General features: G+C 65.6%; 2 protein-coding genes across 11 annotated transcripts in view; one reads left to right on the top strand and one right to left on the bottom strand.

Moving 5' to 3' along the window:
* Positions 1–4,042, bottom strand: part of PPIP5K1 (diphosphoinositol pentakisphosphate kinase 1) — a 52,200-nt gene extending 48,158 nt beyond the window's left edge. For 8 of the 10 annotated variants that reach the window (XM_075432261.1, XM_075432255.1, XM_075432259.1 and 5 more), the window contains exon 1: positions 2,712–2,828. The gene's annotated coding sequence lies outside the window, so the exon portion shown is untranslated. The other 2 variants (XM_075432256.1, XM_075432257.1) reach the window with 2 other exon arrangements.
* Positions 3,791–13,736, top strand: CKMT1A (creatine kinase, mitochondrial 1A). The gene is made up of 9 exons (XM_075432267.1): positions 3,791–4,052; positions 9,681–9,879; positions 10,296–10,391; positions 10,508–10,729; positions 11,259–11,344; positions 12,376–12,499; positions 12,668–12,802; positions 13,140–13,265; positions 13,486–13,736. The coding sequence occupies exons 1-9, from the start codon at positions 3,904–3,906 to the stop codon at positions 13,600–13,602; spliced, it is 1,254 nt and encodes a 417-aa protein (XP_075288382.1). The 5' UTR covers positions 3,791–3,903; the 3' UTR covers positions 13,603–13,736.
* The last annotated feature ends 196 nt before the right edge of the window (positions 13,737–13,932 follow it).

The following is a 13,932-nucleotide window of genomic DNA, read 5'->3' as shown; positions in this document are numbered from 1 at the left end:
GCCACCGAGGCATCAGGCATCCGCTCAGTGGTAACAGGGAAAGCCTCATGATCTCAGGTTGTCTCTGGTGTGGGGAAAGGCAGAGGGTATAACCAAAACCGTTTTCAAGTTTCTTCTTAAAGTAAATCCCTCATCTGACTAGATTTCTACCGAGAGACTACAGACTCTTGATGAAACAGAACTTTTAGCTACAGGCATAACTAAGGCATCTAAAATTCAGACAGACTGTTACTCTTAAAGGGAAACAAGCAAGTGGAGCTCTGTTCTGGTATCAAAGGCTAATAACATGAGGTTTTGTCACCACGCCTGAATCAGCTCTAGTGCTGGGCTATCAAAGTGTTCATGTGCCAGGAGGGTGCCAGCTTCCCTTACAGAAATGGTACCAGCAAGGTTCCCGTACGGCGGCGCTCAGCCCACACCACCGCCGAACACTTACTTCTTTTCTTCAGACCTAGAGCTATGAGAGGCACTGACAGTACGTGATGCTGATGGTGCTGCATCACTCTCACTGCTTCCTGAGCTAACTGCTCCCAGAGGTCATGCATTCAGACAAGTCTCTTGCTGAGAGTGGTACACGTCTCACCTTCCACTAATCACAGCAACAAAACTAAGTGTTGAGTTAATGCTGCTGGCTGTATTGTCCAAGACAGACAAAAGCATTAACACGGCTCTGACACACACACAAGACAGGTAAAGGTGGTCCTGGCTTTGAGTAAAGACTGTTCAGGCTTGCTAATCCCATCACAGATACACAAGGAAGTACGCATCAGCTGCTACAGCTAAAGAGGTCCCTCCACTCTCTTCCAAGAAGGGCAGCTATGAGCTGCTACACAATCATACCAAATGTTACCATAATCACCTAACGGCAATCAGAAGCTGCTGACACACAACCTGAAACTGAGACGTAGACCTTGCCCCTAAGTGTCCGGGGACTAATTTAGCTCCCTAGACTACTCTGTATTAGTGATAAGAAATGAGATAGTAAGTTGTTCTCCGGTTGCTCAGCAGATCATTCTGGCACTGTTCAGCTGATGTTCACAGAGACTTTTTCTTGGCACCCCACTTCTGAGGCACCATAAATTTAAGACAGAAGAAGGTATGATCAGGTCTTGTATTAACTTTGTACTCAGCGTGGCATTAACCCCTAAAAGAGTGGCTTTGGGTGTTGGTTTTTTTGTTTTGTTTTGTTTTTTAAACAAAGCCTGTTACAGGTGCAGATGCATGACTTGAAAGTGCAGTCCCTACAGTGGAGGGCTGAAGGACAACAACTGCCTTTAGTCTTGGCATGAAGCAACAAGCACAGCTGATCACGTCGCTGGTGGCAGTGGCCACGGCGGCAGAAGGGGCATCTCTAGGAGTGGACACCAGGCCTGTGCACCCAGGGAGCCCGGGGGAAGCATCAGGCAGGAGGTCCAGGGACTACAGGGTACTGCTGCATGTCAACAGGCTGGCAAAGACAACTTAGCTTATAGACCCACAGCCCCATTTGAAACAGGTCAAGTTATCTGCAAGATTGTAACCTTTAAGAATACACATAGCTGGCATTTTAAAATACTAATGCTGGAACATCCTGTTGAACTACCTGAAACTGCTGTGGGCACTAAAAACAAACAAACAACCCAAACAAAAAAAAACAACCCTGAAAGGTCAGGCTTTGATCAGTGAAGTATCTTTGCCCAAAGAGTTACCACCATTGTCACAAGGACTATTTGTATTAAGGTTAATTACATACTTACATACAAAAGGTGAAAGCTCTACACTTATCATAGACACTGAATTGCTTCACAAGAAAAGGAACACCTTATTCCAGAGTTAATGATTAAAAGCTATTTGGGCTTGGCGTGCCAACAAAAGCTCCCCATGTCCTACTCACATAGCAGTTCCGTGTGTTCACAACCAGGAAGCTGAAGTCGAGCTTCTAAACGCGCAGCTCTGCCTGCTCGACCAGCACTCTCAGAGCTCCAGATCTGTCAACACCTTCAAACCCAGCCAGCGCACAGCAACGGTGCCAGCGCTGCTCCCTCCCCGGCCAGGAGCTCCCGCGGCTGCACAAAGCCGTCTGCAAATTCAGTACAAACTTCTACATCTGAGCAAGCCTCACGTTGCTCACACAACAGTTGCAGCAGTAAGAGCAATTCCTGTCTTAGAAGATTGTTGGTAATGAGACCTTTTTATGGGATTGTTAAGCGGTGCCGGCACCGACCCCGACCCCGGCGCGCCCGGCTCGGCCGTCCCGAGGGTTTCCCGGCGGGCGGCGGGACGGCGGCTCCTCCTCCGGGGGCAGCGCCGGGGCCCGGCCCGGGCGGAAGCAGCCGAGCACCCGGAGAGCCGGGCGGCACCGACATGGACGGGCCGGCCCGCGGCAGCCCGCCCGCTCCCCGCGAGACCCCGCAGCGGCCGGGCCCGCTCAGCCGGGCCAGGGCCCCGACTGCCGCCTCACCGGCAGCGCCGCGCTCGGCCCCAGCTCCCGCGCCGCGCTCGCTGCCGGGGGGCAGGCCGCGCCGGAGGCCGCCGGGTGCCCAGGGCCCGACAGGGGCGGGCGGGCGGGCGGGCGACGGGGAGCGGGGGCGGGGGCAGGCAGGGCGGCAGGCCCGCGCGGGGAGCCGGGCCGCGCCTTGCCGGGGGCCGCCGGTGCCATCTACCCGGCGCTCCCTGTCAGTCGCCGCCGCGCCGCGCTGCCCCCCTCTTTCCCTTCCCCTCCCTTCCCCTACCTGGCCCGGCGCCCCCTGCCCACAGCCCCGGCTCGGGCTCGGGCACGGGCTCGGCGCACTGGGGACACCCCGACGCCCCACCGGCGGCAGCAGGGGGCGCCACGCCGGGCGCCGCCATTTCCCTCCGCTCACCTGCGGCCTCCCAGCACACCCTGCACTGCCGGCGCTGCCGCCGGCCAATCACGGCCTGCTGACGGCCGCAGCCAGCCAATCGACGGGGAGAGGGGCGGGCCGGCCGGGCTCCGGGCGGGCGCGGCGTGGCGGCCCCTGGCGGCGGCAGGGGGACGCTGCGCGGCCGAGCGCGCCGCGCGCACGTGGGGCGCGGGCCCAGCGCCGGCCACCGGCAGCGCCGCCGAGTCCCGCGTTACCACGGCGACCGCTTCCCGGGACGCCGGGCCGCAACCGGCGGCCTTGGGTCCGCGCCCTGGGGGGCCGATGCGTCCCCCGCGGTGACAGTGCGGCCGGGCCGGGGCGGGCAGCCCCCCGTCGCTCGGGACCCCGGGCAGGGCGCGCGGCTGTACCGGGAGGCCACTCCCGTCCCGCGGAGTCTGCGGCGGCGGGAGGCGGGGCGGACCCCAGCGCACTCCCTGCCCCGCCGGTGCCGCGGGCACAGCGTGCGCGGGCCGTCCGCCCGGCCCGGCGTGCGGGGGCCGCGGGCGGGGGGGAGCGGCGGCGCGGATCGCGGCGGGAGGGCCTGTCACGGCCGCCCGCGCCAGGCCGGGCCGCCGAGAACCGGCCGCCCGCCCCGCGACCCGTCCCGGGCCGCGTCCAGTGCGCGGCTCCGGGCCGTCGGGGAGCCGCGTCCGCCGCTCCCCGGGTCCGCGCCCCGCCGCTCCCGGCTCCAGGTGCGCGGACTTTGCCCCGGCCGCACCCTCGCCGTGCGGGCCGTGCCGTGCCGTGCCGTGCCGTGCCCGCCCGCAGCCGGGGCGCGGGGCCCGGCGCGGCCGCCCCTCCGGCGCTGTCCGGCGCGCGGTGCTGAAGGCGACGGCCCCGGTGCGGCGGCTGGGGCGGGGCGGGGCGGGGCGGGGCGCGCGAGCAGGTGGCGGTGCTGTCGCAGCCCCCCCGTCCCCGGCCGGCTCCCCGCCCCCCGCGCACCCGCCCGCCGCCGCCGTTGCCATTCCCATTCCCGCTGCCGCTCCCGTTCCCATTCCCGTCACGTCCGCCGCCCGCCCCGCCGCGCTGCCGCCCCGCGATGGCCAGCACCTTCGCCCGCGTCCTCTCCGCGCGCCGCTCCGCCGGCCTCCTGGCCATGGTGGGCGCCGGCTCCCTCGCCGCCGGCTTCCTGCTCGCCCGGGACACGGTCAGCGCGGGCGACCGGCAGCGGCGGCGGTACCCGCCCAGGTACCGGGCGCGGGCGGCGGGGGCGCACGTGCGGGGGGCGGCGGGCGGGGGCCGTTCCCCCCGGCACCGGGGAGCGCGCGGGGCTCCGGCCGTGGCGGGGGCTCGGGAGCGGCTGGTGGGGGCGGCGGGGCCGACGCTTGTCGTCCGCGGGCGGGGGTGACCGGGGACGCCCGGGAACCGATCCCCCGGGGCCCCGGGCGGCGGCGGCGGCGGCGGGGGCTCAGCCGTGTTGGACGGGGCCGCTCTGCCTCGGGCCGCCGCGGGTCCCGCCGTGCCCGCATCCGAGGGTACCGGCGCCGCCGCGGCAGGGCCTCCGCGCCCTGCCCGGACCCCCCGAGGGCCAGGCGGCCGCGCCGGGGCGGGGGGCGGCGGGGCCCGGCTCTCCGGGGCTGGGCTGGGTCCTTCCGCTGCCGCGGGGCCCCGCCACGGACCCACGCAGGGCCGGGGCTTGCGGGGGCCTCCCCGGGCGCATCCCCGTGCCCGCGGGCCGGCTCCGGACGCCAGCGTTCCGCCGGGAGCCCCGGCACGGAACCGCCGGCAGCCCGGGGCGGGGCTGGGGCGTGGGGGGACTTTGCGGGATGCCGGGCGGGACGGGGCTGGGGGTGCCGGGCGGCGGGGCGGGCGGGGCGAGCAGCACCGCCGGGACAGCCCGTGCGGGTGAGGACGTGCCGCGGCTCGGCCCCGCTCTCGGAGGAGCCGGGGATGACTTGCCCATGTCCTGGTGGGAACAGGACGGAGCAAAAGGGTTCATTTTCTTCTTCTGGGGAAAAACCCAGGAGCTCGGTCAGCGGGGCCGGTGTCAGAGTGGAGGCAGCGGCTCCCCGGCAGCCCCTGGGGGCTGGCAGCAGCTCCTGGCCCGAGCCCATCTGGCTGTGCCAGCCTGCCCAGTGCCTGCCTGCAGGCCAGGGACTTCTCTTTGCGAAACTAAAGGTTTCCTGGCAGGTCCTCACTCTTCCATCTCAGGGGCAGTTCTTAAACGGAGACCCGGAGGGACCCACGGGTGTGGAGCGGGCAGCCCCCAGCCTGCAGGCAAATTTTGGATGAGGAGTTGCGCGATCAGGACACCGGGGAGGTGGGCAGGGGGCCAAGCCGGGCTGGGCAGCCACGTGCGCAGCCATGGCCTGGCTTAGGGGTGCTTTTGGGGTAATGCTGGCTCTGCAAGAGCCGCTGGCCCTAATTACACAGCCGATGCCTGATCCCTTAAGCCAGATAAGTGTCAGCTGCAAAGTGATGCTAAGGTTCAAGCTCCAGCAGAGAAGGTCTTGTGTTGCTCCCCCTTGGAACTGCTCTTTACTAAGGGCTTCCCTGGGGAGCCCAGTGGGGCCCCGAGAGGGCCGGGCGCTTGGCTGCCATGCACGGAGGTGTTACCGCTGCTCCGCTCACCGCCACTTGCCGTAACAGTGAGGAAGCACGGGCACTGGGGCCCGGAGAGCCGGAGGCAGGTCCTGCCTGGTGCCCGCGCTGCCTGGCCCCGAGGAACTGGGAGGACCATGGAACAAGATGGGGGCTGGAGGTGGCAGCTGCCTGTGCCCCACAAGGACTGGGCAGGGCAGGGACAGGGCCGGGAGGGGGGAGGGACATGGTGGCCACCGGCCGGTCCTTCCGCCTTGCACCGGCGCTGGCTGCTTGGCCTGGCGCAGCTCAGAGGCAGGAGAGCAAAGAGTGGGTTTTCCTCTCCATCGTGATGCCGGCAGAGACTGCGCACAGTGAAGGAGCGGAGTGGGGAAGGAGGCAGCACGTTAGTGCTCCAGACACATGCGGCTGCTGTAATCCCTGCACCAAACACCGTGCAGTTAGAGAGCGGTGCTGCGCTGCATTGCAGGCTGAGAGCCCTGCTCTTGCAGACAGAGTGCTGAGAGCTGGACCTGGGGGCTCAGACGTGCTGGGTCAGGCCACAGAAGCAAGGGGACAGAAATGGAGTGAGTTTGAAGAATGGTGAAGGCTGGATGTTATTGTTTATTCACCTCCCAAGAAGACTGCATTTTCAAGCTTTCTGAACAACTCCAGGGCCACAGACATCAGGTCTTCACCGAGTGAGGATGGTGAGGGAAAAACACCGGGACTGTGAGACCTGCAGGCTGTTGTGAGAAAGGCAGGCATTCTGCCCGTGTTCCGCTCCTGCAGGCAAGGGCACCTGGGCGTGAGGAGGGCTGGCCTGTCCCCACTGAACCCACACACACCACTGTCCCCTTGCGCTCCCAAAACACCGTCTGTGTCCTTGCTGTGGCTAGGGGCAGGGGCCAAGCCAGTCGTGCTGTGAAGATGTTGCAGTGGCAGGATCAGCGGCTGGGGAAAAACAGCAGGTCAGAATATCCCAGCTGAAAACAAGGACAGAGGCTGTGGGAAGGAGGGGGCTGAGCTGAGCCTGGAGGAGGGGATGAAATCAAGGTAGGGGATGTGGCTGAGAAGCTCTAAAATGAGCTTCCTGTGAGGGTCTGTTTGGCTGGGAACGGTTTTGTGATGGTGCTGGCACTTGGAAAGAGCCTGGACAGAACCCCAGGGGCGAGCCACAGCATCCCGCTCTGCAGAGGCGAGTCAGCCCACGTGGGGACATTGCTGCTCTAGTCTTGAGGTTAAATAACGAGACTTTGGCAACAGCCTTGAGGGATCTGCGCCGCACTCCACGGCTGCTCGTCAGAGGTGCCGCAGTGCAAATGGCCATGCTGGGGGGAGGGCATGGGCACCCCCTTCCCCCGAGGGGACGTGGGCAGGGCTGTGCCGGCTGCCAGCCGGGGTCCCATGCGCGGCACGGTGCTGCGTTCGGACTGCCACGCCGGGGCTCCCCGCCAAATCGTCTCCACACAGCGCCCGAGCCCCCTCCTCCCTGTGTCAACAAGCCACGTGCTGCGCTGCCTGCAGCAACCTGCAGCTCCCGGCTCCGCCCGCCCACCGCCACCACGCAGGGTCCATGCCGCGTGCCCCACATGCGCCCACACCTCTCCAGAGGCCATGTGCATTGGGGCCTGCCGTCAGAGTGGGCACCCGCAGAGCCGGTGACCCCGGGAAGGGCACTGCGGGATGCTGGAGAGTGGCAAAGAGCTGCGGGCAGATGCAGGGGGCTGCTGCCCCCAGGGAGGCTGCCCGGTCGGTGGTGGACTGCACAACACCCGCTGATGGCTCCGCAGGTCTCCTCCGGCGAAGCACCCCGTCGCGCAAGGGCAGAGAGGGCAGTTGCTGCAGGCAGCAGCAGCCCGAGGCAGTGGGCAGGATGACAGCACGGGTGGTCATGAAGCCCCTGCGCCGAGCTGCGCTCCTGGCAGATGTCCGCATTCCGCTGAAGACACTTCCAGCCTTTGCGGCCAGGGTCTGGGAGGGAGCCCAGCCTGTCGCTTGGCCGTGGGGCACTGGGAACAAAAGATGGTGCCGACAGGGTCATAATTCAAAAGTCAGCTTTGGGGACAAAAGCCAAGGGGCCGAGGCAGCCCCTGTAAGGCCAAGTGCAGCGCTGCTGTCATGCTTGTGGGTGAGGACACTGGGACACCCAGGAGAGCACTGTGGGAGTGTGGCGCCCGCTCCCCGAGCCCTCCCCACCAGCCCTGGGCCGCAGGGACGGGCGGTCTCCTCTGCAGCTCTGCGGGACACCGGCTGCAAGCACGGCACTGAGTGTTCAGCACCTTGGTCCCTGCATTGCCCTGCTGATCCCGGCACCATCCAGCCTAGTTCGGGTGCTCGAGAAAGGCCAAAGCGAGATTCCCCCAGCTTGCTGGCTGTGATTCAGGGCTCTGCTGGGGGAGCGTGCATTCAGGCCAGGAGCTAAACCACCCCTGCAGCAGGCACAGACCCTGCAAGCAGGGGCCAGAGTCTCTCAGGGTTTTGGACTCTCTGAACACCTTGGTGAAGGTGTGGACTGACCATAGCAGGCAGCATGCTTAAGCGCACAGCCATCTTCTGCTCACTGGCAGTAAGCCTGCTTCCCTTAGCAACCTTTGCTGGCTCTCTGAACACAGTCCACTGCTCCCAGGGTGGAAAGCAGGGTGGGCAGGCGGTGGTCCTGGCGTGCCAGGTGGCACTGCCCGTGCGGGGGGACAGGAAGGAACTTGCTGAAGTGTCCCATTCTGATCAGCAAATGCTTTTCACCAGAGCATCTCTCCCTGGGCAAACATGGGTCCGTAGCCAGCTGGCAGCAGGAGCAGTGGGGGAGGTCCCATACACGACAAGTCTGCCTCTGAAATGGAGCATCTTGACACGACACAGATATGTGTGTGGGCTGGGGGAGCAGCCCTGAGCCTGCACGGCCTGGGACGAGTTCCTGCCTGGAGCAAACGCCTCCTTGCACTGGTCCAGGCTGGAGCCGAGTGCTTCCCTAAGCAAAGCAGACAATGTAAGCCCTACCTCCCTTTCTTTCTGCAAAGCGCAGGAAGCCACAAGCAGTAGCCAAGCTGTAGGCGAAGGGCCAACGCACATTCCTTGGCCGGCAGATGCAGGGGAGGAGGCGGCTGCAGCGACAGCACTCTGCATTGCAGCACCAGGGCCAGGCGCTGGCAGCCGGACCCGGCGCCCTGTGCGGACGCCCAGCTCGGGAGCAGGACCTGGGCGCTGGGAGGGTGCCAGGACTTGTTGCTGGGGATGGTGGCTGGCTGTTGCTCCCACCGACCCAGACCTGCACTAGCCTCGGCTCCTCTTCTCCTGCGTGGACGACCCCCCACGCCCAAGTCAGCCTCCTGGGAGAGGAGACAGGCGTCCCCAGGGGTCGTGGGACCCCCTCCAGCCACCAGCCAGGTCACCTGGGCTGACAAGGGCCAGTCCTGTCCCGCTGAGGCAAGCGGAGGCACTACCTCCTGGCCGGCGGGATTTGGCCAAGGAGACCACTGTCGGGTCCTGCCTTGCCAATTACCCCGAGAGCACAGAACAAGCACAAAGCCTGGCTAAAGTGGGAATGAGGTCAGGAGACGGCCTCCCGCTAAGCTGATTAGAGGAAAGCATCCCCCTAATACAATAAACTGCACCAGAGCAGTGTGGTTCCCACCGGCTTGCAGATCGGGGTCAACCGATCTCCTGCCCTGCAGCACCCGGGGGTGCAGGGCCAGGGGCCGGGGCGCCTGGCTGGGGCCCAGGGGCCAGGCACACCAGGGCCCCCGAGGGCTGCGTGTCCTGCCTGCCCTGCTTGCTGCTTGGGCAGAGCCTGGTGCTGGGCGGAAGGGGCAGCGGGAGCACCCACCCTCCCCTTGGGCAGCCCCAGGGAAGAGAAGGGGAGCGAGACCCCCTTCCGCGGGCCCGGCTGCCCCGGCAGCTCAGCACAGAGGCTCCTGCCAGCTGCCTGTGCCCCAGCGCGGGGCTAGGGCTGACGTGGCTGCTGCCGCTCCCCCGGCAAGCTCTCCCAACCCTGGGGCCCTGGTGCGCGGCTGATAAGGAGCCACACCCTACCAACCAGTCCAGATTTGCTCGTGGACTCTTGTCCTTGTGGCAGTGTCAGCCCTCAGCTCATGCTGCTCTCTGCCCTCACCATGCAATACCCATGACTGCGTTCCTGCTCCCAGCTGGCCTTTGCTGGTGCAGATATGCGGAGCAGCTTGACCTCCCTCCCCAGAGCTCCCCTGTCCACGCCTGTCCTGAGGGTCTCTGGGGGGCAAGGACACTAGTGCTGGGGTCCCCTGGCCCCAGAGGACTCATCAGTCTCTCCTCCCGCAGCGCTGAGTACCCCGACCTGCGGAAACACAACAACTGCATGGCCAGCAACCTGACACCAGCCATCTATGCCAAGCTCTGTGACAAAGCAACCCCAAATGGCTGGACCTTGGACCAGTGCATCCAGACGGGTGTGGACAACCCTGGCCACCCCTTCATCAAGACTGTGGGCATGGTAGCTGGCGATGAAGAAACCTACGAGGTGCGTGGTGGCCAGAGCGCTGCCATGATCCAGGCTCCCCAGGGCACCTGCAGCAGCGCAGGCAGTGCCGGGTGCTGCGGAGCATCCAGCAGCCTGGGGTGTTACTGCCTGCCTGCTCCTGCCCAGCCCTTGGCCAGCCCCAGCGTGTCCCTTGGGAACACAGGGCTCCTTCACAGCAGCTGTTCCCAGAGCCCTGCAACCTCCTCCTCCTCCTTCCCCGAGCCCCACTTGCCTGGGCAGCTCCAGCCCTGTGGATGGCCATTGCATTGCAGGACGTGCCGTGGCCCCCAGCCCCCCTCTGCAGCCCCGCTGCTGCCACGTGCCTCATGCTGGCAGTGGGACTGCGCTGAGCTTGTGGCAGGGGCTTCGTGGGGCGCTGGGTCTGCAGTGTTTCACATCATCCTGCTTGCTTCCAGGTGTTTGCTGACCTGTTTGACCCTGTGATTCAGGAGCGGCACAACGGATACAACCCCCGCACCATGAAGCACGTCACAGACCTGGATGCCAACAAGGTGCGCGGGCCAGGCAGTGGTGCTGCACACAGGGTCATTCCCCATCCACAGGGGACCCGGCCCCTGCCAGCACCAGCACCACCCCATAAGCGCCCCACGGCTCGTGTCTGTTCCAGATAAAGTTTGGTCACTTTGATGAGCGCTATGTGCTCTCCTCCCGGGTCCGGACCGGGCGCAGCATCCGTGGGCTGAGCCTGCCACCAGCCTGCACCCGTGCTGAGCGGCGAGAGGTGGAGAAGGTGGCTGTGGAAGCGCTGAACGGCCTCACCGGAGACCTGGCGGGACGGTACTACCGCCTCAGCGAGATGACGGAGAGGGAGCAGCAGCAGCTCATTGATGTGAGTCAGTGCAGCTCCTGGCCACTCACCCCGGGTGCCCATGGAGCAGGAGCCCTTCCCTGGCATTGCCTCTCCGGGGGACCATATCTTCCTTTCCCAGCCCCGCTGTCCTGTGGGACCAGGACCCCCTGCCCCAGCAAGGCTGCACTGCGGTGCAGAGGGTGCTGCTGGTGCTGCTCAGCCCTTCCCAGCCAGGGGAGGATGGAGCTCACTGAAGACAGCCCTAGCAGCTCGTGGTCCCCTCAGGCTCTCGCCCCATGTCCCTGCCTGTGCCCAGGGGAAGGCGGGCTCATGGCACACGGCCAGTGCCTGTCAGCCTCTGTTACGGGTGGGCTGTGCACCAGCAGCCCCCTGCCTCCCTGGCCAGGAAGGCAGGGGCTCCTGCCCACAGGCAGGGACAGCAGGCGAGCTTGCCCTGCCTGGGACAGCGGCAGTGCATTGACTGCATGGCAGGCTGGGACCAGTGCAACAGGGTGCCCTGGCACCAGCTGGGCAGCCCTGCAACCCCACACACTCTGCCTCCCTCCAGGACCACTTCCTCTTCGACAAGCCGGTGTCCCCGCTCCTGACGGCAGCAGGAATGGCCCGGGACTGGCCCGACGCCCGAGGGATCTGGTGAGGATCTTCCCAGGCATCGGGGAGTCAGCAGGGCAGAAATGGGGGGGGGAATGCTGCCCCCCCACCACCACCCATCTTCCCTGTGCTTGCCGCACCGCAGACCCCAGTGGCCCTGGTCTGCATCCACCCCAGGCTCTATGGCCACGCAGAGCTGGGCTCTCCCTGCTCACACCTGACCTGGGAGCCCCTTGTGCACTGCAGTCAGCAGCCAGCTGCTCCATACACAAACCACAGCGTCCTCCGAAGAAGCGGGGCTTTGGAGCCAGCCCCTGCTGCCGGTCCTGCCCGCTCTCACCATCGTGTAGCACCTTGTGCTCTAGGCTGCCAAAAACCTGTAACTGCCTTCTGCTCCCAAGGCAACCCCCAGCGCTCCCTGGGCACACTCGACCCGCCCCCAAATTATCCTGCCACGACTGCATCTTACTGCTCCCTCCCGGCATCTGCACAGCCATGCGGCATCCCCCGCAACATCCCCCGCACCCGCAGAGTGACAGCCGGCACACGCACTCGCCCACACCGCCCTCGCTGGCACCGCGCCTTGATAGCAGCTTCATGGAAAACAGCTCCGCGGCACACATGGTCCCCAGCTCCAGCCACCCCCTAACCCAGCCCCCCAACACGCACCCCGTGCCTCACAGCCCCCTCCCACCGCCTGCACGGTGCAGGAGCCGTGGTCCTGTCCCCAGTCCAGGCAGGGCTGCCACCACACTGGCACTGCGCTACTCCTCTGCAGCAGCGCTTGCCCGTGCCCATGGCATCGGAGCCAGCACCCGTCGCCCACAGCAGTGCGTGTGGAAGAACACTGGCCCATCTCCAGGAGCATCTCCTGGCTGTCTGCCTTGCTGCCAGGCTGTGCTCTGGAAACACGGTCCCTGCCATGGGCACAGGCAGAGTGCCGGGACCACGGCGCAGCACTGGCACCATGGCCAAAGGGGCAGAAGGGGCATGGCTGAGGCTGGCACAAGTGTCTGGGTGGGCACGGGGGCTCTGCCGGTTGCCAGCGCAGCCAAACACTGTCCTGTCTCTAGGCACAACAATGAGAAGACCTTCCTGATCTGGATCAACGAGGAGGACCACACACGCATCATCTCCATGGAGAAGGGTGGCAACATGAAGCGCGTCTTTGAGCGATTCTGTCGGGGCCTGAAGGAGGTGAGTGACCGCCAGCCCCCGCTGCACCGGCCCCGTGGACAGGCGGACGGGCACGCAGGGCCGCTGCGGGGCTGCCCCTGCGCTCGGCTGCGGCTGGGCAGTGCTGCCGTGCTGAGGCCTTGGCACCCCACGGCCGGGGCTGAGCTGATGCCCGTGCCTCCGCCCCAGGTGGAGCGGCTCATCCAGGAGCGGGGCTGGGAGTTCATGTGGAACGAGAAGCTGGGTTACATCCTGACCTGCCCCTCCAACCTGGGCACCGGGCTGCGAGCAGGCGTCCACATCAAGCTGCCGCTGCTCAGCAAGGTATTGCCATGGCCAGTCCTGTGGGGAGCCAGGCCAGGGCTGCGGGGGGCCCAGCCGGGTGGGAGGTGCAGGACTGCATGGCACCCGGCCCTGGACCTCACTCAGGTTCCCCCAGGAAGCGGAGCGTACGGCCCAGCCCACACCTGCATCCATGGCTGGAGGGGCCGGGGACCCAGCTGCCAGCCTGGGTCTGCTCAGGGCAGGGCTCCCTGTGGGGATCATGAGCCTGCTGATGGGGTGCGTGGTGGGAGGGCTGCCCCAGGGAGCAGTTGACTGCAGGACCCTGACTCCCTTGCCGATGGTCCCGCTGAGCACTGACACCTTCTCTGGGCACCAGGACAACCGCTTCCCTAAGATCCTGGAGAACCTCCGGCTACAGAAGCGTGGGACAGGCGGTGTGGACACTGCGGCTACTGGCAGCGTCTTCGACATCTCCAATCTGGACCGGCTGGGGAAGTCTGAGGTGGGTGCTGGGCAGAGTTGCTTTTGGGGAGGGAAGTTCTGGAGTGCATGTGCATGACAGGCCCGCGGCGCCCGAAGAGCTCTGGGGCTGTGTGCTGGGGCCAGCACCGGGGACTGGGGGTGGCGACACCAGCCCTCAGCGCAGTGGGGCCAGCCGGGTGCCTTGCTGGTGCGGCCCCCAGGACAGCCCCCGAGTCAGGACGTGTGTGCTCCTGGTGCAGGTGGAGCTGGTGCAGCTGGTGATAGACGGTGTGAACTACCTGATCGACTGTGAGCGGCGGCTGGAGAAGGGGCAGGACATCCGCATCCCCTCCCCGGTGCCGCAGTTCCGGCACTGAGCTGGACCGAGGCAGCGCCAGCCCAGCGGGACCCAGCTTCCCACATAGCTTACGCGATCTCTGTGCCCAGCATGTCGCTGCGTCCTGTTACCCAAAACACGCCAGGCCAGACCCCATAAACGTGCGCTGCTGTAGCCGTGGCTTGGTCTCCTCCTTACCCCAGCCCCCCAGCACCCACCGCCCCGCTGATCTCCCCAGTGCCCTGTGCCCTGCAGAGGGGCACCTGCCCGGGCCCGGGTTTCCTGTGCCTGCCCTGAGCAGCCCTCCCTGGGATTGTCCTGAGCCACTGCTGCCCTGGCGAAGGGGCCAGCGGGGCCACTGGGGCTCCCC

Source organism: Opisthocomus hoazin, chromosome 10, assembly GCF_030867145.1.
Source record: "Opisthocomus hoazin isolate bOpiHoa1 chromosome 10, bOpiHoa1.hap1, whole genome shotgun sequence".
NCBI classification, from domain to species: Eukaryota; Metazoa; Chordata; class Aves; order Opisthocomiformes; family Opisthocomidae; genus Opisthocomus; species Opisthocomus hoazin.
This window is presented reverse-complemented; position numbering and strand designations above follow the sequence as displayed.